The 22,758-nt window shown below is 36.9% G+C and overlaps 1 protein-coding gene across 6 annotated transcripts in view; it reads left to right on the top strand.

The window, feature by feature from the left end:
• Positions 1–22,758, top strand: part of LOC148086659 (3',5'-cyclic-AMP phosphodiesterase 4C-like) — a 97,049-nt gene that overhangs the window by 43,148 nt on the left and 31,143 nt on the right. The window contains exon 1 of one of the 6 annotated variants that reach the window (XM_087784842.1): positions 7,666–8,002. The exons of 4 other annotated variants lie outside the window; for them this stretch is intronic. In XM_087784842.1, coding sequence (XP_087640968.1) covers positions 7,926–8,002 — 77 coding nt within the window. In that variant the 5' untranslated portion in view covers positions 7,666–7,925. Of the gene's footprint in view, positions 1–7,665; positions 8,003–16,249; positions 16,601–22,758 lie in introns of those variants that run through there. One more of the 6 variants, XM_087784840.1, reaches the window with a different exon arrangement.

Raw genomic sequence — 22,758 nt, 5'->3', positions numbered from 1 at the left:
GTGGCTTGGTGACGTGACGCTAGTCCTGGATCACACCTGTTTAAACAACTGATCATGAAGCTTCAAGTATCACAAAACTCTTCATTTTAAGACCTCATTTGGTCCTGTTGTCTCTCGAAATAATATATATTTTTTAACATTTTGTAATTATTTACCAACATTATCAAATCTTACATTTATGAATTTATCACATGCTTTTTTCTAGTGATGATCTGATGAAGCTTCATGAAACCGTGTCATTATTTTTAGACTCCACTAGATGGCGGTCTCTGCCCCATTTTCCTTTGTTTTGTACAACTGTACTAATGAAACATCAAATCATTTTTAAACATATGGCGCCAACTACTGATCTCTAAACTACATGACACTGCTTCATGAAGCTTCATCAGACAAACTTTTTTTTTTCCAAAGTGACTAAATACAATTTTTACACAATGACACACTGATGGGAGTAGGCTGTGACGCACCCTTCTTGAGCTTTGACTATTGCTTTCCAGGACATCACTTAGCCAGATTGAAGATGCGTTTGCCCCGTGTTTTCCTCCTAACTTGGCTGCCCCTACTTTCATGTGAAAGACACAAGTAGTTTTACACTCTTAACCCTTTATTGATGATCGTGTTAGTGCCAACAGGATTTGTCATGAACCATTTCAAAGTAAAGTCTTCAAAAGTTGATCCTGTCGAGAACATTCAATGTTTATCATGCATATTCAAGAAAAATAAAATCACTCACTTCACAAAGATCTGCGCTTGCTGTAAGATTTGGATTTTTTATTAGAAAATAAGTTGATCTTTGTGCTAGTTGGACAGTGTTTTGTCCACTCATGCAACACCAGATAAACAAACCTAGACATTAAAAGACATAATAATACAAGGTCAGGAATTAATTCTTTTTTTTTTTTAAATATGTAATAATAATTTCATGAATACATGTCAAATCATTTCAATTTTATTATATTTTATTTTATTCATCTAATTTTATTTAATTCATATTTACTTCATTATTTTTATTCTATACTGTCATCACCACCAAAGACTTTGTGATGTTATTCTACAATACATCTTTTCAGTTTGCTTATTCATGTTATTTTAAGCCTCTTTTGGTGATTTAATGGTAAAGTTTTTCACAAATCTACTGCCTAAAATCATGCATTATGAATGTTATTGTTGTTGTAAAATGGATTCAATTAGTTGTCGCACAACCGGCTACAATCCAGCGGTGAACAATAAAAGGTTATGTATGCATGTGGATTCAAACACATAGAGAAGTGAGACATTGCTGGTTTGTAATTTATGGATGTTCTTTTTGTCTTTTTTACGTGGTAACGCCACAATTGTAGAGGTTTTAAAGACGTGGTTTCTTCTGGTTCCAGAACAGAAATCAGATATACTCTTATAATGATTAGGCTTTCTGTAATATCTTTAAAAAGAAAGGTTGAAAGTTTCAAGATCTTAAGGAAACATCACATGCTCCACTAAATAGTAGAATAGAGAGTGTGTCGGAAAGACTTGAATCTTTGCGCTTTTATCACAATCAAAATTGATAATTGAGCTTGGAAAAATAGTTTGTTTAGGCAATGATGGAGGACTTGCTTCCCTTGAATTAATTCCACTCATCGTTGGTGGTCTTTTGTCAGGTTTTATCTCAACATAGTTTCTTCAGTGTCAGCTGTAGTGTTGTGTCTTACGGCAACTGAACCAAGGATGAGAAACTCAAGAAGCTGAAACCTTTTTTTTTTTTACTTTGCACTGGCGTTTAACTGAGCACCATGTACTTCAGAATCATGCTCAGTGGTAAAAGAATTTAGTCGTCAACTGAACCTCATCACTTGAGTGGTCACAGGTGGGAACCTTAACACTAAAGACATATCGATACAACAAATCTTTAACACAGGCTTTCATTTGTCATGACTGCAGTCAGGACCACACGTCACTTTAGAGACCTCGAGTGGAAACACACACTTGTTTTTGAGTCAAGAGTTGAAACTCTGGATGTCTCCTGGTTTTCTAAGGATACCCAGAAGCTTTATAACACGCTCTACAAGGAGCTGTCACATCCTGTTTTTTCTTAGAAATGGCACACATCACACTGATCCGGGCAAATGGTTCAATTCAGCTTCTCTGCCTTTTTGTACTTTTATAAATGTTCCACTTCTTCACAAACCTCTGAAGCTGCAGATAATCATGTCGACAAAGAGACGGAGCAAATCATTTTTAGAAATTGACATTCTCCGCTTGCCAACCCTCAAAGCTAGCTTGACGCAATGTGTGGTCTGTTTCTCCTGCTATTCTATTTTTAATTTTCAAACAAAAATCAGAAATCCCCAAAACCTTTTTTTTACCATTGAAATACTGCTATGAAATTGGATTATGTGTTTTCTTCTTATGGTTTTGTGTTCCTAGAAAACCTCCAAGAATCCAAAAATGTACACAAGCAGTGACTTTTTAACTTTTGCATGATTATAAGTTTAACAGGAAACTGTGTTTTAGACTTTTTCATGTCAAGATTGGAAGATTTGGTTGGCAGAAGTTCGGAGCCTGGATTAACATGACGGGGAACCTTGAGCTTGAAGGATCTTTTATTAGAGAAATTAAGAAATCTGCTAAATGAGGCCAAAATTCTGCTTCAGGTTCACCTTACGATCAAGAAGATGTTAAAAAAAAGTCCTTGCATTTTCTCATTTTCAATTTTTTGGTTTTAAATGCAATTTAATTGCTACATTTGTATGGAATCTTTTTTTTTTTTTTTAAACAACCTGCTATGCTAAATTAAAAAATGGGAAAACGATAGATTTTCCGTTTTCTGATTCAAAATTCAAACTAAGATAAATGGTAGGTACACATAACTTGTATTATTTTGTTGTTTTCAATTCACTCTACTACTCCAAACGTACTGTAAGTGAGTACAATCTATACTTTCTCATGTTATGACTTCAATACTGGGAAACCAAAGTGGATAATATCTCTTGTATTTCTTTGTGTTTTAGAGTCTAAAGTCTCTTAGCCAAATGTGATTCTGTTCAATTGGAGCAAATACTGTGTTTGAGGTTATAATATATTCTAATTAGGCCATGAAACTGACACTTCGAAGCGTGACATTCATCTGAATTTCATATAACTCTGCAAATGCGTTGGACAGAGCGATCTTTCCTGCTAATCTTCTTCAATTCAGTGCAATTAACAGTTGTGGCCGCTCATCTCAACTACCCATAACTCTGAGTTGTGAAACACATTTCTCAAGAAGAACCTTCTGCAAGACATTGAGTAAGACACACACAGAATAGACACGTATTTTCAGGGCTGTGTGATTAAACTCTAACCGAATTGCAAAACAACCTTTCCTTGACAGACAGATGGTCATTGGAAACTTTGATAGATGGCGTCGGTCATGTTTTGACAGATGATTACATATAAATACAACACAAATGCATTCCCCAAACTAAGCCTAGAGGCACATTCACACAGTGTCATCTCTGAGCCCTGTCAATCATTGACATGAGACCCCGCCCACTTACTGTAGACAATGATTGAAGCATGTAGGCCGCCGTTTCATGAGCGGCGATTAAGAGTAAATGCATATAAATCATAGCTAATCACGGGTCCAAATACAAAAGTACTTGTTGCTAAAAACTGTCACCAAATTGAACGGCTAAACAGTCGCCGTGCTAGTGCGAACAAAGCTGAATGAATCACACGTTTAAAAGTCGGGAAATAATCCTGAAAACCACGATTTAGATGTGTTGATCTTCTTAACCATCATTTTTCATCATGTTTAGTTAGAATTGGAAAACCTGAGAAACCGTTGAATATAGCATTTTAGGATTACAGTCGTTTGATATTGAGCTTTTACTTGTGATTTTCTTTCAGATTCGGGATTATATCTTTAAAACCAACATTTCCAAGACCTAATCTGAGGCAGTACTAAACTTTTTGAAACTTTCCTCGAGGGCGTTTGGATTAGTTACATTTCTGGACAAGGTGAGACCAATCGCCTGTCGCTACTCTCTCTAGCTCCACATCTTTTCAAGAATTGTCGTGATCTCCTGCTAGTGCATGTTGAGGGCAGGAAATAAACTCTGAGAATATGTTTGTTAGAAGGCAGAAGAGGTTATTTGAAGACCATGCCTCTTTGAAGAGGCCGATACCGAGCAGCTGGTACGTTCAGTGCCTCGCATAAAACACTTCTTCTTGTGCTTTTGAACAAATGAAACTTTGTTTTCTCCTCTGTGGGTTATGAACAAAAATCATCTACAATTTCACTTTATATCCAGAATCACTTTCATTTGTACATTTATATCATCAATATTTTCGTCATAAAACCATACCTTTTATAGGCTATAATCATATATTTTGGTGTGTGTTACAGTCTGTCACTTTATCATTGGTTATAATCTTTTATCATTTCAACATCTGAGACAAAGTGCTAACTTTCTCCAGGCAGAGCGTGATGCAGCACCTGCACATGTTAGGTCATGTTCTTCTTCATGACGCACGCAGCTTTTGATATCTGGGATGGATTTCACTCTTGTATTAAATTAAAATGAAGATCTTTAGTAGATCAGGCTCAGATGACTGTGTCTTCAGCACTATTACGAGATAAGGGAGTGAGTTTTATTCTTTTTTTTTATCTTCAGAATTAATTGAAAAATCTGTTTTATATTCTGTTCATTTAACTTTGAAAATAGTTGTCTTAACTTTTATCTAGCAAATACTTTAAACACTTAAACGCTGGAACCTATTGATGCATGTTGGATTAAAAGAGGAATATACAATAACGTTAAATCATCCCATTCGTCGTCTAATAGAGAGAAATATTGAGCTGAGGGTGTCTCTGTTATGTCCATGTGGAGACGACTCTAGCGCAGAACCAGGACCAGTTTGAGAGACTATACTTGCACTTTGGTCTCTGAAATGGATGAAAAAGCATATTTCATGATTTTCTCAACGCAAAACTAAAGGACATTCCCATTAGAGCAGAGGTACAGGCAGGTAGGTACAGGTCAGTGTAGTTTGAAAATTCTCATTTTAATACAAAATATATGAAAGCACCATTATCGTGTGCAAAAAATGAATTAAATAAAGGATGAATAGAAGAAAGTGATCATGAAAGAGATACACTCGCCGAAATTCTGCTCAATAAAAATATATTCTGAGGTACACAAACGTTTGTAAATATATTGCCAAAATTGTATTTTGGCAATGTTAAATACAACCTAATAACAAACCTTGTCTTTGTATTAAAAATTAAATTATCATTTCATTAAAAAAAAGCATTTTGAAATATGGTTTATGGTCCATTAAAAAACTGATTATCACATTGAGGTTGCACAGACTTATTTTGATTAATCAGTGTTACATTTTATATATTTTGTACCTGTTTTAATCATATTTAATTTTAGCATTTAGATTGTGGATATAATGAGTCATTCTTCATAGTTTTGACAACAGATAAACCATGTAACCATTCCTCAGCATTAATGCCTTCATTACAACAGCTTTAAGAAATGAAAAATGTTCTCTCCTTCATTGAATTCCCCCTTTTGCAAAGACAGCGCAACTGGACTGTAACCTTTGTTATAATTTGTTAAAACCTTTGTTGATTGATTAATAAATGGGTTAATTTGAGTTGTCGCAGAAGACATACATTATGTTGAACATCAACTTACAGTACACATTAAAAATAATACAGAAACAATCATAAATAATAATTAATGGAGAAGTTAAATAAATCAATGCAATAAACATAATAACAAAATTAACATTTGTATACACATTACACAAGTAGAAAACATTTATTTTCTTTTTTACTTTTTTTTTCTATTAAATAACCTTCCATCAGCAGACAGAAAAGAGCAACCAAACATGTCCTGCAGATTCACACAAATCAATGTTTCACTGGAGTTGTGTGAACGATACACATCTCACAGTTATTTATGGTCAATTTGCCCCCTGTTATATAATTAAAATGGATTGTCAAAAGATAAAGCGTGAAAGAGAAAAAAAAAAGTTTTAATGTGAGATGCGAGCCAGGTACCATTCCAGCTAACAGCTTCAGGCAGTAAACGTTCTTTTTTGTCAAGATTTTATCTCGCAAAGTTGTGTCCTGAAGTCAGATTGTGAACAACAAGAAGCGTTGTGATCATCAACTATCTTGAAAATAGACATATTGGCCCGGCCCCCTGAACAACACCACAGACGCACTTTCTTCTTTTTTTTTCATATACAATGCGTCACAATAATATAGGACCACCTCTTTTTTAGGGGGTACATTGTTTTGTTAGAGCAGCTAAATAAAAATCAAGAGTGTATGTTTTTGTTGTTGTTTTTTTCTACACCTAATTGCATTTTAAGGCTTTCTAAGAAGGGCTGGTTTGAAAGATGAAGATTTAGGTTCTAAAATGATGTATCAAAGGGTTATTTGGTTGATTTGGAATTTTGGTTATTTATTTCCTGACATTTTCCTGTAAATAATCCACGGAGGAATAATCATAGTGTTATTTATTTCCTGATTTGACTGTGATAGACTGGAAAAGGTTATCTGGTTATTATGTAATATTATTTATTCATGTTGCCTGGCTCCTACTTTGATATTTTCCTATTCCACGTTTACTATTCACACCATTATGAAGAATTATAACGTGAACACAACATCATTTTCAAAAATTGCAATTTACTTCAGGCAATGTAAATCGGTCCTGGGGGCCACGTTGTTATGTTGTTTGGACTTCTTCCAAGTCGGGTCCCTTTTGAGCATGTTGGTCTAAAAACAAAATGTTTTTGATGTAAATAATCCAAAGAGGGTTATTTGGTTATTATTTATTTCACTATTAGTGTTATTTTTTTTCTATAAATAATCCAGAGAGGGTTATTTAATGATTATTTATTTTAAATAATAGTGCTTTTATTAAATTGCTGACTTTTTCTGGCTTTTTAAGGCCTCCTGCAGTCACACTTTTTCTGTTACGGACCATCCATCAGAGAAGTGAAAAGCTATGCGGCCCTCACAGGAAAAGATTTGGGGACCCCTGGTTTAGATTATGTTTGGTTAGATCTGTGTTGGTTCTGGTTCCACTAGTGGAGTCAGGACCACCTCAAACTCTTGATTATTGTGCAGACAAAACATCTTCTGGTCTTCGTCTCCTCAGCTGTGCTGTCGGCCATGTGTCACACCCCCTATGTCTCTTTTTGGCTTTCCCAACACCGACTCTAACAATATCCTCCTGTAATGAGTTTGCTGCTGGGCACAAGGGAGGAGGGTGCTGGGTCAGGTGGCCCGGTCGCTCTCATGTGTCCTGTTCGGGCCGAGCCAACTTTGCCTCAGCAAACGCATAAAAGCTCAGACTTCTGCTGAGGCTGATCGTCCTGCCATATGTCTGGCTTCCTTTTTTTTTCTATCTTAGGAAAAAAAAAAAAAGTTTATTTTTAAGGTTGTAAAAGAGAACTCGACAGCCTGCGAGGAATTGGAGGGTTTTACTGAGCTCGTGCATCAGGCTCATGGGACTGTTCCTGCTCTCGCCGTGTCAGAGGAAGAGGTCGATCTTCAGTGACAACACCACCACAGAGCTTCCCTTTTTCTGCGGCAGGGTTAAGACAGAAGCAGTCGAACAGTGTCTCAAGCAGAAGTCCTGGATCTTTTGGGAGTATATCATTGCCGTCACATTCCCAGCTGCCTTGTTGGGGCTTGTCTGGAACCACAGAGGATAAAGCCTGCAGCATTCCACAACGTCTTCAGCGGGCACCGAGGATTACTCACATCTGTCCCGCGTCTGCGCCGTTGTTTTTCACGTGGGGTTCTCCTGACATTTCCTCTCGTGGCGGACGTCATGGGCTTCCACTGGTGTTGACAGACTTGTCCGTCAGATTGATGGTTGTTATTTGTTTGAGGTCCACGGAGTTCCATTCGACTCAGGGGTTTTGAGCGCACAATGAATAAAGACCACAGGCTGGCGAGGAAAGTGGCGCCAACTGGATTTGGACACGGTCGCAGGCACTCGTGTTTGGGGTAGGTTTCATGTCGAATCATGTGTTTTTAAACTTTATTGACGTGGAGACGTGCACAGTTTGGTTCCTATGGTAGGACTATAAGGTACACTAGTTTCCATAAAGGTCTTTAAGTACTTTCAGCTCATTCTTAAGATGTTTATAAGAACTTCAAGAAGACCTACTAGCCGTTTGTCGTCTTGTTTTGAAACTTATAACGAGGTTTATACAAACTTGTCATTCATTGTATCACTATATTCTTCTTTATATCCATTCACAGTATATCTGTTTAGATATACAAGTTTCTTCGAGTGCACAGTTTTAATTTTCTCTAAATCTTACAATCTTAGAATTTCCAATTATAATAAAAAAAAAGTTCAGCTCAAACAAAGTCTTGTGTAATTGAAAAAACTTTTAAAAGTAAGTTAATATTTAAAACTGTAAAAGTAGTAAAGATAACATTTTATTTTGAAAATAATTGTAAATTGACTAATCAAAGTATACCATTATTAATTGTGTCTGAGGAAAAGACTTTATACCTTCAAGGAAAGAAAATGTAGTAAATATTATTTATAATATACCATATATAGTGCTTTAAGCTGCACTTTTAGTACTTTAAGTTATGAATGTAAATACATGATTATAAACCCTTAACTGTTTACAATATTGGCTATAAAAGATTCTCATAACATCTTCTATGAATGCAGTATAATGTCTAATTACTATACAGTACAATCATATCGACACTTATCTAAAACCCATTTCAATAACCTGGTGTCCTTCTCAGCTGGTGGTCCAGAGAGATGTTGATCTTAGTTCAAATGAAAACAAGAGCTCATTATTCTACAGTTGAAAGTGAAATGTGTTTCCAAGTAAGAATACATGTGGGAGTTTATAGTGAAGAGCAGGATGAGACATGTTTGTCTTCCATGTTGCATCTGTAAGCTACAACACAACAGTGACAGATGACTGGACCACAAACATCGGCAGAACCCTGGAAAGTTCTCCCACGGCCTCAAAGTGAATGTCATTGACGCTTTTTTGGTGGAATACTGAGGCCTTTCAAGGTGAATCGAGAAACATAATCTCTCTGCATGTTTAAGGTCTGTTTTCTATTCACACCATTATGAAGAATTATAACGTGAACGCAACATCATTTAAAAAAACATTGCATTTTAAATCAGGCAATGTAAGTCGGTCCTGGGGGCCACGTTGTTAAGTTATTCTCTTACTGTTCACTCTCTTGCTCGATGGAGATTGTATTTTGAAGTGGTCTTGAAGTGGGCTGGAAACTCAATCACGACGTCACAAAAATCTGCACTTTTAAGATGGAATGGTTTTCTGTGATAAGCAAGTCTTTTTTGTTTTGAATGAGAGGCCAGAACTTCTGGTCTCCTCCTGTTACTGATGTGGAGAAAACCCAACCTTTCTTTGGAGAAAACGTACTATTGACCACTTGAATATAGCGTGTAATTCACCCTGTCAGTAAATGATCCTCGAACACATTCGCTCTGTTTTTATGGCGACCTGATTTGGACTAAAGAAAAATGAACTGTATGTTAGTGTGAGTCCACGATCTGGCATAATCTATTTACACAAGTGCGTTGAATTCAGAAACGCAACTTTATTTATAAAGCTGTGAATGTAAGGTCTCTTCTAGACTTACAGCATCGATTTAATAAACAAGAGAATAAAGAGTCATTAAGTATCAAGTATTAGTTGAATCATCATATTTTGCCTACTGATTTACTGGGACGACCGTATTACAGGTACCAACTATTTCATTACGATGCTTAAAACAAACGCACAACTGCGACATGTTTTTGCTCTAAAATCTTTCCCTATGACGTGTTAATCTTCATTTTAAGCACTACATGGTGTAGAATTGATGGTTGATTTCCTTCTTCACCCATCATTAGATTGATGCTATGAGACTAGAATGACATTACATTAGCGGCTTAATCTGGAGAATATATATATATTCATGACTCGCGTCACTGTTCACGACCTTCGATTAAACGTCCTTCTCACGCAGGGTTTGTGGCTCACTGAAGTCAGAAGGTGTTCACGCCTGGAGAGTTTCTCTCTAAGGTCAGGGGTTCAAAGTTATCCAGCACTTGGAGGTCATCGGCAGTCCCAGGCTGTCCCTTGGGACCTTGTTCTGAAGGGCACAATTTAATGGCTACGGTATAAAAAATGGATTTAATCCATTTTTAATGAGACACGGTTGCACCTCGGTCGGCAGCAGGATGTGAGACATGATGGGAGTCGTGCTCGTCTGATGTCTCACCTCTTTACTGACGGAGCTCGAGGGACCGTCATTCAGCAGCCGGAGCGTCTTTGTTTCTCCTGCTCTCTCCGTTCACGTGGAGAAAGTCAAGCAGCAACACATCCTCTACATGCAGCAGAAGCCTCTCTCAGAGTCGTTTTTCTTCTGCGACGTACATCTCAGTGTCTCTCTCTTCACTGTGGCTGAGAAAAATACAAATGTTCATTGTCTTTTCATTATGTTTGCTGTAAAGACACAGTACCTGCTCGAAAGCTGTGGAATAAGCAGAGGTGTGTGAATGTATCAAAATTAATGAATGAAAGACATATCCTGATTAAATTAAATAAATAAATAAATAATTGAATAAACAAATATATGTTAATACAAGCTGTGACCCACATCATTTAAAAATATGCTTCATTGATTTGGAACCGATAAACCAGAGGTGTCGAACTTAATCTCACGACAAGCCAAATGTTAGTCACATTCTATTCTTTTTCCAGCTCAATATAGCTGCTACTCCTGGAACAAGCGGAGTATATTTCTGAATTATAATCTAAACATTAAGGCGTCATCCGTGCAGTGAATATCCATCTGTAGTTCTGTGCAACACAGAGGTTTTTGTCTGCTTTTAAGGGGAAGCTACTGTTTTGGTTAAAGTCTAATCGAAACGACTTCCTCTTTTTGCTTGTTGTGTCCCAGAAATGTTTTACTACGTCGTCGACGGCCTTGAGACTGTTGGAGATTAACTGGTTGAGCGGAGGCTTCATCCAGATTGTGTTTGTTTTGGTCGACTTCATGAAAACGGACTATTTTTCTGCTGGATTTGTCGTGTGTGTGACTCCCTTTGTTGTGTTTACAATCGTTCACGTCGGGCTCCAGTCAAAGCATTAGTTTCAGCCAAGAGTTTTTGGCAGTTTCCACTCTACCGGGGGAGGGGGTCAGAGGTCGACTCGGATTTCCATCTCACCGTCCAGAACCCTCAAACGCACCATCGTGTGTTTCTTCGACAGTTTGTTCATTACCCACAATAGAACCATCCAAGATTCAATCGTCCTCCGTGTTCATGCCAACACAACAAAAATGGCCAATTTAACAAAAGCGATTGTTAAATGAAAAGAGAACAAAAAACTCTTGTCGGTGCGAGGACGGCAGGATGGAGATCAACAATAACATTGCAAACCCCAGAAATAAAACCCCTGAGCCAAGAATAGTTGTGTCACCCCGCCAGCTCGGCTGCACGTCACATGATTGTGACATGTGTTCCTTGTTTCTCCTGCGTGAACACATGTACACTCGGACATGCCTTGTGCCAGGACAAGTTGTAAGTAAGTGAGTCATTTATATTTGTAGAGCGCTTTTCCAGACCAGGGTCAATAAGTGCTTAAACAACCAAAACAATACACAATAAAGTATATACTTAAAGATCAAGACAACACAGAGACAAACTGTGATATTTTATCAACCCTTTGAAGACACCCAAGATCTGCCATCTTACTCTTGATGTCTTCAGCTCTTCAATCGCTTCCTAAAATGATTTTAAATGTTCGGAAGAAACTTTCTAAATTCACTTATATGCTACTGGGTTGTGCAAGTTGCGCCCTCTGCTGGAAGAAAATAGCTATCACGTTTAGAACCTAGCAACAATTTTAGATGATACATTCCATAAACTCACTGTTTATTTTTTGTATTAGAGTATTGGTATAAGTTAGTTAGACTATATCAGTATTTAACTCCAAAATAAAATTCCTATTTATTACTTTATGTGTAGCAAACGTATCATTCAATCGAATAATCATCCAACAACTCCTTCGTTCAGATCACGTTTTATTCTCTTCAAATGCAAGTTAATTGAAGTTGCAGCTTCATTTCTAAAAACCGACACATTTCACAGAATATATAATTCATGTTCGACTAGTATTCATTACAAACCTTTGACATAATAACGTTTTTTGAGAACGCTCATGCAGTTCTATCAAAGGTTTATTTTAGCGTCAATGGTAAAGTTACAGCACCTCACATGTCTCTCCACTAGATGGTGCAATTTCTTTAGGGTCTCACACCAAAAGTAATCTACAAATGTATATGTTTGCTCAGGGAATGGAACTCGAGACACACGGTTCTTCTGCATTACTCTAATCATTTGTTAACATTTAAAAAGTTTGTTTCTCTGATAAAAATATTTTTTTGTTGAAGTTTTTCCGATGTGACAAATAAATTGGATGTATTTTAGGCAGAGTAGTAACAGTAGCAAAAATAAATATATTTTGCATTTAATAAAGTGATCTAATTTGTACTGTACGTTTATTAGCATTAACCGGGTTATATCCTTATAGACCAGCAATGTGCAATTTCCTTTCCGGTGTGGCAACATTATATACTGGAAATACTATGACAAAAATATTTGCATATAATTATTTTTTATTGATATTCAGATACAATAAAAACAAGAAGTTATAAGTTATTGTGGGGGGGCTAAATCTAAAATACAGTTAGTAAAATGTTATTTAAATACTTGGTTTCCTTATTTATAATTGAATCATTTAATATGTGGAAATTAAATTAATTTGGGGCATATTATGAAAGAAAGAATTTTTCACTTAAAAAAAAAAATATATACATATATATGTACATTTTAATGTCCCAAGACTAAATAAATACATTGAAAATAAAATAAAAGAAATCACCAATAAGGATAGTTCTGAAAAACGGTGAATGAATAAATCTTTGCCCCTGTTAAGGCCAAAGAAATACAAGAAATGTGCCGCATGTGGCCCGCCAACCAAAGGTCAGTCAGGCTCTTCAGTCTTTTAAAGTCAATAATAGTAAGATATCAATGTATTTGTCATCTGCATGGCTTTTATCCTCTGTTGCTCTTCGTAAGCTTACTCCAAAGATACAAAAAACTAAACTTTTTATCAATTCATAAACTTCAATATGACTTTTTAACAATATGTCATAATTATAGATCACTAGCTGAGAGGAGATCATTGAACAAACTACTGTCCATCATGGATGATGTCAGTCATCCTCTGAACACTTTCATCAGTGAGCAGAGAAGCAGAATGAGTGCACGAATGCTCCTACCCAGGTGCAAAACAAATAGACTCAGGGACTCATTCATCCCTCGGGCTATTAAATTGTACAATTCTGAGTTCGTGGGTAAGAGTGGAGTGAGAGTATCTGGATGTTCTGTTCCATGTTAGTCTTTGTATCCTTTGTCTTTGTTGTTTTTCTTTGACCTATGTTCTTTATCTTTATCTTAAGACTTAGATTGTATCATCTTGTTCTTCCTCTTTGTGTCCTTCTTATTTTATTTTTTATGTATCATTTTTTATTGTTTATGAAAAACTGCTGGCTAGTGGTAAAAAACAATTTCCCGAAGGAGACCTCCTGAGGGATCAATGAAGTTTTACCTTACCTTACCTTACCTTAGCTGACACTAATATAGTTTTAACTCCTGTATATAATAATGCTAATGTTGGTTGAGAATTTTTCTGTGAACAGACACAATTTGTGAGTCCATTATGACTACCTTACAATAAACAACAATGAATACAACAGTAAAATTAGCCACAGACCTTCTGTTTCCTTCAGCCAGATGTTTTGTGTCAGACCTGAAGCCGGGCCTACGTGCTCCCTTCGGACCTCCACAGGCTCAGATCCGATCACGCCAGGCTCGTATCATATCGGGTTCAGTGAAACTCCATGTTTTATGAAGAAGTGGAAACCAGTTTGACACATGAGTAAACATGCGTCCGGCGCCGCAGCTCATTGGCATTAATGCGCTAAATGTCATCGGAGCCATCGGGCAGATGTGCCGGCCGGGCCGCATGGTCTGCAGGGTTGGGTTTCACTGCGGCCTCACAAACACCTCATTCTCAGTAAAACGTCCAGTGCAGCATGTGTTTTTTTTTTTTCTTTTTCAAACACGGCGCCCCGGGAAGTTTGTTGGCAGGAGCTTTTATATCTCTTCCATTAAGAGGTGGAATAAAGCGAGCCTTTATTAGCGGCTGCTTGCATGTGTTTGGCTTGGTTTTGCCTGCATGTCCTAGTTACCTCTGTTTTGGTTCACAACAGTAAAAAGTCTCTCAAACTGAAGAAAAAAACTAAACTTTCTCTTTTCCTTTGACATGCCAGAGAAACATATTTTGGTTGGTTTTGACTTCTACATTTATCAAACTAAAGCTGTATTTTGTGGTTGACGTCCATCCCTCGCTGACATGACCACAGACACGTCCTGCCCTGTTACTCAAAAGACAAATATTTGACTATGATGTCAACTCCGCCTGTCAGCGCGTTGGATGATGATGGTTGCAGTGGGATCGTCGCGTCTCGTCACCCTTCGGAGGCGTGTTTACACTATTTCTCACTTTAAGTATCTACTTTAAAACTCCATAAAACCTTTATTTGATTTTTCTCTTAAACGATCACCGATCAGTCACACTTAACACATTCAAAATGATAATATACACTATTTAAAAAGTTAAAGTCGTCAGAACCTAGAAAAGGAAAGGAAAGAAAACGTCCATGATTATCAAATTGTGTTTGTTCACAGCAAAAGTCTACTAGACCACCATTAGCATTAGCACATTAGCATTGTTATTTATGGCGGCAGAAATGTTGCGATATCTGCTAGCAACCATGAATAATTATCAAATACACATTACCTTATGTCATATTGAAGTTTTTGGATTCATGTAGCATTTCGTTCTTTTAGGTTTTTTTTGGAAAAAGCTAACAAAGAGCCACAGCGGTTAGAAGCCACACCGGTGGATGACTAATTCTTCAAAGGCTTCCCTAATCCAGATGGATCAGAAGAAATCTGTCATTCTTTTTTGTGTTATTTTTAACAGACAAACCAATTTAAAGGTGTTATAGGTAAATTAGTAAATTATAAAATAAAAAGTATATTTGTGTATTATTTATAAACTACAATTTCATGAACAATATTTTACATTAATTTTATATTACCCGTAAAAAAAATATCCAGAAACATTCTGAAATTTAAAGCCTACATTCGGATCCATGATTGACAAAATGGGTTTGATCGAAGCAAAAGTCTTAACCACTAGACCACTATCAGCATTAGCACATTAAAATGATTTTTTCCGAAGTAAAAAAGTCGTACATAATTATCGTCAATTATCGTTGTTTGTTTACTAAAGTTTTAAAAAAAACTTTTTGGGGGGGATTTCTGAGCAAAGCTAGGAACGAGCAAGAACGGTTAGAAGCCATTCAAGTGAGTGACAAATCCCTCAAAGGATTCCTGAGTCCAGATGGAACTACAATTCAATTTCAATTCAATTTTATTTAAAGTGTCTTATCATAACAAAGTTATCTCAAGACACTATACAGTTGAAATAAGACTACAGTTGATTAAGGAAAAATAGATCCCAGCAATTCAACAAAGAGCAAGAAACAAAACACTGTACAGTGAGCTGTACTTTGAGCAATGGCGAGGAAAAACTTCCTTTTAGAAGGCAGAAACCTCGAGTGGAACCCGACTCACAGAACAACATTTTAATTTTTTTTTTTTTTTTTGCGGATGGACAGATGTACAGTTACAAATCTTTACGTGTGTGAGTGTTTAATTGTGTGTATTATGTATACACATGTATATGAACAACTTTATTAAAAGTTTTTGTATACACAATATTTACATAAACGATTATATTACTAAATTTAAAAAAAATGTAAAGCTGCTTAGCAAATGTTCAATTTAAGTTAAAGTATCAAGTCTGGAAGCAATCAGTTCTCTCTCTCTCACACACACACACACACACACACACACACACACACACACACACACACACACACACACACACACACACACACACACACACACACGCACGCACACACACACACACGCACACACGCACACACACATGAAAGCCAGCTTGAATGGAAGGAAGACATGCACACACGCGCGCGCGCACACACAGGAGGAGGTGGAGAGTTCAAGTGAAAGAGTTCTGTGCTGAACTCCTCCATGTGGATTCTACTGGACCACGTTGCTCGTCAGTCTCTGAGCTCGAGTGACACTCGTCACGCTCGCGCTCCTCGTCACTCCGTCTCGCGCCGAGCAGCGAGGACCCACGCGCGTCCAGCGGTCCACACGCGGGGGAACCGCGGGGAGAGCGCGCGAGCTCCGGCCGCTATGGAGGAGGAAGAGGAGGATTAGTGGAGAAGGGAGTCCGAGCAGAGGGTCATGAGTTTACCCAACAACTCCGTGTACCTGGCGCCCGCCGCGCAGCACCAGGACCGGCTCTTCAAAGTGCGCAGCGGGAATATCTGCGGCTCCCCGTGTGCGGTCAACCACCCCATCGACATCGTGCAGAAGCGCAGACGGTAGGCCAGATGTGCGCCGACATGTCTTCCTGTTGCGAAGTACAGATAGAATCACTGCTGGGTCAAGATAGAGCCGGGAAGACGCAAAACTTCAGTTCAAGTAATGAAAGTTCAGTTTTTCTTCAATTCTAGTTGGTTAAAAAAGTACCTCCTGATTTGGAAAACTAAACAAACCATTTTTTAAATAAGCATCAGGTTACCTTTAAAGTACTTTTTCCTTTTCTGTTCAATTCTTCCATCACTCCGAGCCATCAACCTCAATTCGCAAACGACACTTCAGTCCAAAACTCAAAACAACTTCTTTAACTTGTCTGTTTATATTTTCTAGAGTTCAGGGTCCCTAGAAAGTCGGACACAACACACGGCAGACATCACGCACAATGAAAGAGAATAGATGAGATGAAAAAGGCATCTACAGTATTGATATCAAATGTGCCTCAAATAAAGAGTGAATTTCTAACTTGGACAACTCATTCCCAATGACACGAGTTAAACTGTCTTACTTTTGTTGCGACCTCTGGGAGCATCTTCTGTCGCCTCTGAGTTTAGGTTTTGCTGCAATGACCAGAATAAGTTTGTCTTCAGATTATTTGAGAGCAAATTCCAAAAAAAAGATTACATTTACATACAGATTAGACTAAACATAAAGTACATGTTTAAAGTAAATACTACTAATTAATATGTAGGTATGTGGGGTGTGAATTGGCAAGAATATGGCGATACTATACGTGTCACGATACATCGGCAAATATCGTGATATTCTAGTAACAGACAATAATACACATTTTTTCTTGAGTACTTGACTCTGGTGTTGCATTATTTACAGACCACATGACTCTTTAAAAACTGCTTTCATTTGTTTTTAAACCAAAATATATCCAAACATCAGCTTTAAAAGCTGCTGGAGTCGACTGTATCCACTTGTCCTCAGTCACAGCCGGGACCTAGCATGATTTCATTGTTACTTTATCTGCGGAGGACGTCATGATTGCCATCTAGTGGCCAGAGGTTTAATTGCAACACAATAATGAACAAATGCCATAAATATTTGCACGTTAGTTGTGAATAAAAATACGTTTTACTCACACTGTATTAAAGTATAAATCATAGAAGAACGTTAGAATAATAAGAAAGCCAAATTGACAAGTGAAATTAGTGACTGGAAGTACTTCTTTAATCTTCCCGAATCCAAGTAATCGGGTGCGAAAAGGTGAGAAGGTGCAACGCGGCACTCATGGATCAAACCTAATCCTTTCATCAAAGTACTTGTAGCTGTCCGATCCAATCTGAGGACCGAGCGTCGCTGTGCTTATTAAAATGTGGCCTGAGAAATTCTACGATCTAACTAATCCTGTCCGAGGTGTCGTTCTTATTACTCACTTCACATCTCACTTTCATAAGTACCTTCTATCACTCCACAATCCTGTGTGGTGTGTCTCTGCTTCTTTTAATAAGTCAACAGATTTCTTCCCCGTCCACGTCACGACTAGATAAATCATTATTTATTCTAGATAACTGCTAATAAGGTCATGAGGTGGACCTGGTCGTCAGTTATATTGAGCGCCAGCAGTAAAGATGTTTACAGAGGTGACGAAATCACTTTATAGGTCAGTGTCATTAGACTATTGGGTATTTGGAGACGATCGGTGATTACTTAGTGGCAAAATTAATGTATGCAGGTAACCATATGTTTTCAGGGCTACCTGAGGAGAACCTGCCTTCCAGTCCTGGGGGCTGAATCTGGCCCATAAAGACTTTTTAAGTGGCCCACTGGCTAGTTTGGCCAAAGTCAAAGTGCATTAATGTCCATCTTGAGATGGTGACACCGATGCTAATGTTTAATCTAAGACATGTTCAGCCCGTGATGGCCAAAGGATTTGGGCTCCTTGTGTTATTTGGTTTGACACTTTAGGCTTTAGGTTATGTCCTTCTATGTTCGTCAATCTAAAACAAAGGGCTGGGGTTGAACTCCCATTAGTTGATGATCATAAACTACACTTGTGGCTTATGTTTACCTACACAACAAGGTACAGAGGTACTCAGAGGAGAACTGCGACCTGTCCGGACGTTTAGGTGAATTTTGTTACCAGAGTGTGTATTGGCAAGAATCAATACCATACGTTATCAATCTAATATGTATCACGAAAAAAGGATGTTTTTGTAGTATTCTCCGAGTACTTGACTCTGGTGATGATGAATTTGACGAAGTCATAACTGCTTAGAACTTCTTTGTTTTGAAACCAAAATATGTGCAAACATCAGCTTTGCAAGCTGCTAGAGTCGACTGTATCCTCTCATTCTCAGTTCATTAGTGTTGTCTCACACGATTTCTTTGTTGCTTTAGCTGGACGTAATGACTTTCTGCCGTCTTCTGGCCAGAAGTTTGATTTTATTTCCAAACTTTATTAAAATATAAAACATTAAATACATATAATAAAATGCAATATGACAGCAAAATATATTGCGATATTCAAGTTTTAGATGCCTTTGCTTATGTGTTTGAAATTTAGGAGGTCCAGGGGCAGACCTGGGAGAACACCTGAACAACCTAAAAATCTTTGGTTTTGGTTTGGCCTAATAAATCAAACAGCAGTACGTTCAAAACAATCACCAAAACAACAATTACAATATATTTGAGCTGATCAGATATTCAACTTTTGCAGTACATTATGGTAGTTGCACCAGGATCTACTGTACAAGCCAAATATCAGAGCGGATGTTACCTCTTGTACAGAATGAGTATTTCCTTTCAGAAAGACACTTTGAAAAATAGTTGTTTACATCAGAAACACACAGTTGACAACGTAATCCTGTGAGTCTTGAGATCAGAAAGAGAAGAAGGTTGTGAACATCTCTACACCGTCATCTTGTTTATGCAATGAGTAACAATCTGAGTCTTCGTAACGTCAGCGCCCAAATTAAAAGGCCTTCAAACACACCGCGACTGATGAGGCGACCACATGAGAGTGAAAAAGGGGTAAAGACAGACTTGGGTCGGGACGGTTCTGGTCAAAAAAAAAAACCTTTAAACTCTGCATCCTGTTCCCAGAGTCGCAGCTGCAACGCTCGTCATTGTCTCACTCGTAAATATGTTGAGGTTTTACAGTTGGTTCTGACGAATAAACATTTACGTGCATCAGTGCGCGCATGTGGGTGTGTGACGGGTTCTGTCGGGTTGTTTACGAAGACTCATGAAATCTCAACTTTTGCGTCACGGAGATCGTCAAGCTGACGACAAACATCCACTGTATTTAATCAAGTGCAAAACGGTTTCATGTGCTCGTGAAGATGTTGAGAACAAAATGTCCCGACTATTTGAAAAGATTATAATTGTCTGATTCGCGGCGGAGAAATGTAAACGTTAAGCAGCAAAAAACACATTAATTAGTAAATATTTAAATGGAAATTCAACAGTTTATGTATTAAAATGCCTTATTTTACTATTAAAGGGATAGTATTTATTTAGCTTTAATAAGAATATGTGCAAAAAACCCTTGTTTTAAATACAAAAAAAGTTGATGCATTTAAAATGTCAATTAAAAATATATTATATTATATAAATTATAAATACTAAAATGATATAGAATAGACCAAAGATACAAGAACAAGAAAATACAAGAAAAGAAACAATTAAGAAATACATATTAATTTATATTCATATAGTGAATTCCCCTAAATATCTGTAAAAATAAGCAAATAAAATAATAATAATTAAATATTGTTTAAATAATTTAACTGCATTAAACAATATGTTAACAAATTTTCGCATATTAAGGTTGACAAATATAAAGATAACAGTTAAGTGTACAATATAAGATATTAACTAATGTAATGGTTATATTAAAATATATTTTTTTAAATGATGTTTAATGTTTGTATTTATTTGTAAATAATCTTGGCAGTAATTACTATTAGTGCAAAAAAATAATTGCTTTAATAATATTTTGTACATTTCTATTACCACAAACTTATAAATATAACAATAAAATTAGATTTTGTAATAGGATTAAAAAGATGAGCGATGTAGGAAAGGTACCTGAAACAATGAACCTGAACAAATAGTGAGACAAAATGAAACGCATGCATGCACAAGTGAACTTATGTAAATCATCTACGTACATTCATTTGAATGTTTAACTTTACTCATGCTAGAACTACGTCATTACACAGTTTGCCAAAAATAACAACTTGTTTCCTTGTGTATGATTAAAAGCAGCAACACATTTTATATTATTATATTATTCTGTAAAATAAGTGTAAAGTGACTATCAAGAGTCATCTCACTTCGAAGTTCTCAAATATAACTATGTAGACCTCATCCAGTTCAAAAAAAGAGAACGTCTTGAGAAACAGAAACAATATTAACAATAATAAATAAGATTTATATTCCTTTATGCTTCCCTCATATATAGTAAATTACACTTTGCTATCTAGTGGCCTTTCAAAGTGAAGACACTGTATCATGAAACCTCATCAGTTCATCCTCAGCCAGAAACTTGTTGATTTTGTTGAAAAACTTCTGTGGCATCTTCAAAGTTTTATTTTTACAATAAAAAAATCATACAGTTCAAAACGGACCCTCATGAACCCGAGAAACATTTTGCACATGAGTGATTTCTAAGTATACTTACTTATGTAAACTTGTGATGTAAAATAGATGATATTGAAATGAAACACACAATTAAATATAAGATATAAAGAGGAAAATATTGAAAAAAAAATGTGATAAAAATTATAAATAGCTTTAATCTTATTTGTTTTAGAATATTTGACATTTTCAGTTGAATGATTTACTTTTTGTCACCAGTTAATAAATCTAAGCTAATACATGTTCACTAAATGATTAAATGAGTCAATAACAGTAGCTATTTTCTTGCAGACAAAGTGTTGCAATTTCCCTAAAAAATGTTGGATACAAAAGTGTTGATAGTATAGAAACGACTGAATGTGTGTTTTGAACAAATGGTTGTTAACCCATCAGATGAGTCGATGGTGTTGCCGACCAACTCCACAAAAGTCCTGTAAGACGCAGACGATTCTTCAGCTGGTCACAACACAGGTCCTTCTGTGGAGGCTTCAGCACCAGAGCTTCTCTCCGCTCGTCTGGCGGCTCCATTGTCCGAAAATTGATCCCACAATCTGGGGCGTGACGCGAAGTGTAGCGCGTCCAGATTGTGCCGTAGCTGCTGAGTCATCATGTGCAAACAACTCCCGAGTACAATTGTTGCTTTTTCAGCCAGAAATGTTGCTGGAGCTTGACGTCACTCTATAGATTTAATTTAGGGTTTCTTGCGCAGAGAAAACCTTTTTGTCGTCAGAGAGACACAATACCATCCTTCTGTCAGCAGAACGAGTTTGTCCAGCGTTGACATTGCTTTTGTGTGGTTGTTGCTACAGGCCTGTTGTGTACTTGTGACGTAAAGGCAACACGCTTTATTGATTTAGACAAATGTATATTTTTTTAAATCTACATTTCTTTTTATGACCCGAGGGTGTCACATGACCAGCTCCTCATTTACCACGACCTTTGCACGTGAGGTCGTAGAAGTGTGGACCTCTGGGAGGACACCCGCTCCTCTCTGGGCGAGGTCAAAGTTCACAGCTAACCACCAGCATGTGGAGTGACAATGTAAACACAGAGTCACGACAACGTCTTTTTACTTCATGAGCTAGCATGTTGTTTAGTAACCAATACACAATGATGTTCTTGAAGCATGAGTGTGGAAATATATTTTTACAATTATAAATTATTCTATAAAACTGTTGGCATTTTCTTTCTGGATAAGACATTTTTATTAATGCACTGTTAAACGACAAGTTATGCTAGTAAATTAAATATAACATTTAAAAATAACATATATATTCTGAGTATATATACCGAGTGTCAAACATCCGTTATTTTGAAATGCTTTATTTCGTTGTCCAAACATGCTTCTTCTTTCAGTGCCAAGTTTCGGTTCAGACGTGTTTAAAACTTTAACTGTGTATTTTTCTGAAGTGACAAAGACAGTGAACATCAGATCGATGTGTCATTTGTTAGCAAGCGTTTGTTTGCACTGGGAATTATTTGATTTTAGAAAATTATTATTCAGGAACCGGGAGGGCTCAATAAAGTTTTATCTATCTATACATATATATATACAGTATATATATATATA

The sequence above is a fragment of the Callionymus lyra genome, chromosome 2, assembly GCF_982586985.1.
Source record: "Callionymus lyra chromosome 2, fCalLyr1.hap1.1, whole genome shotgun sequence".
Lineage (NCBI taxonomy): Eukaryota > Metazoa > Chordata > Actinopteri > Syngnathiformes > Callionymidae > Callionymus > Callionymus lyra.
The sequence above is the reverse complement of the archived record's forward strand: the minus strand, read 5'-3'. Positions and strand labels throughout refer to the sequence as shown.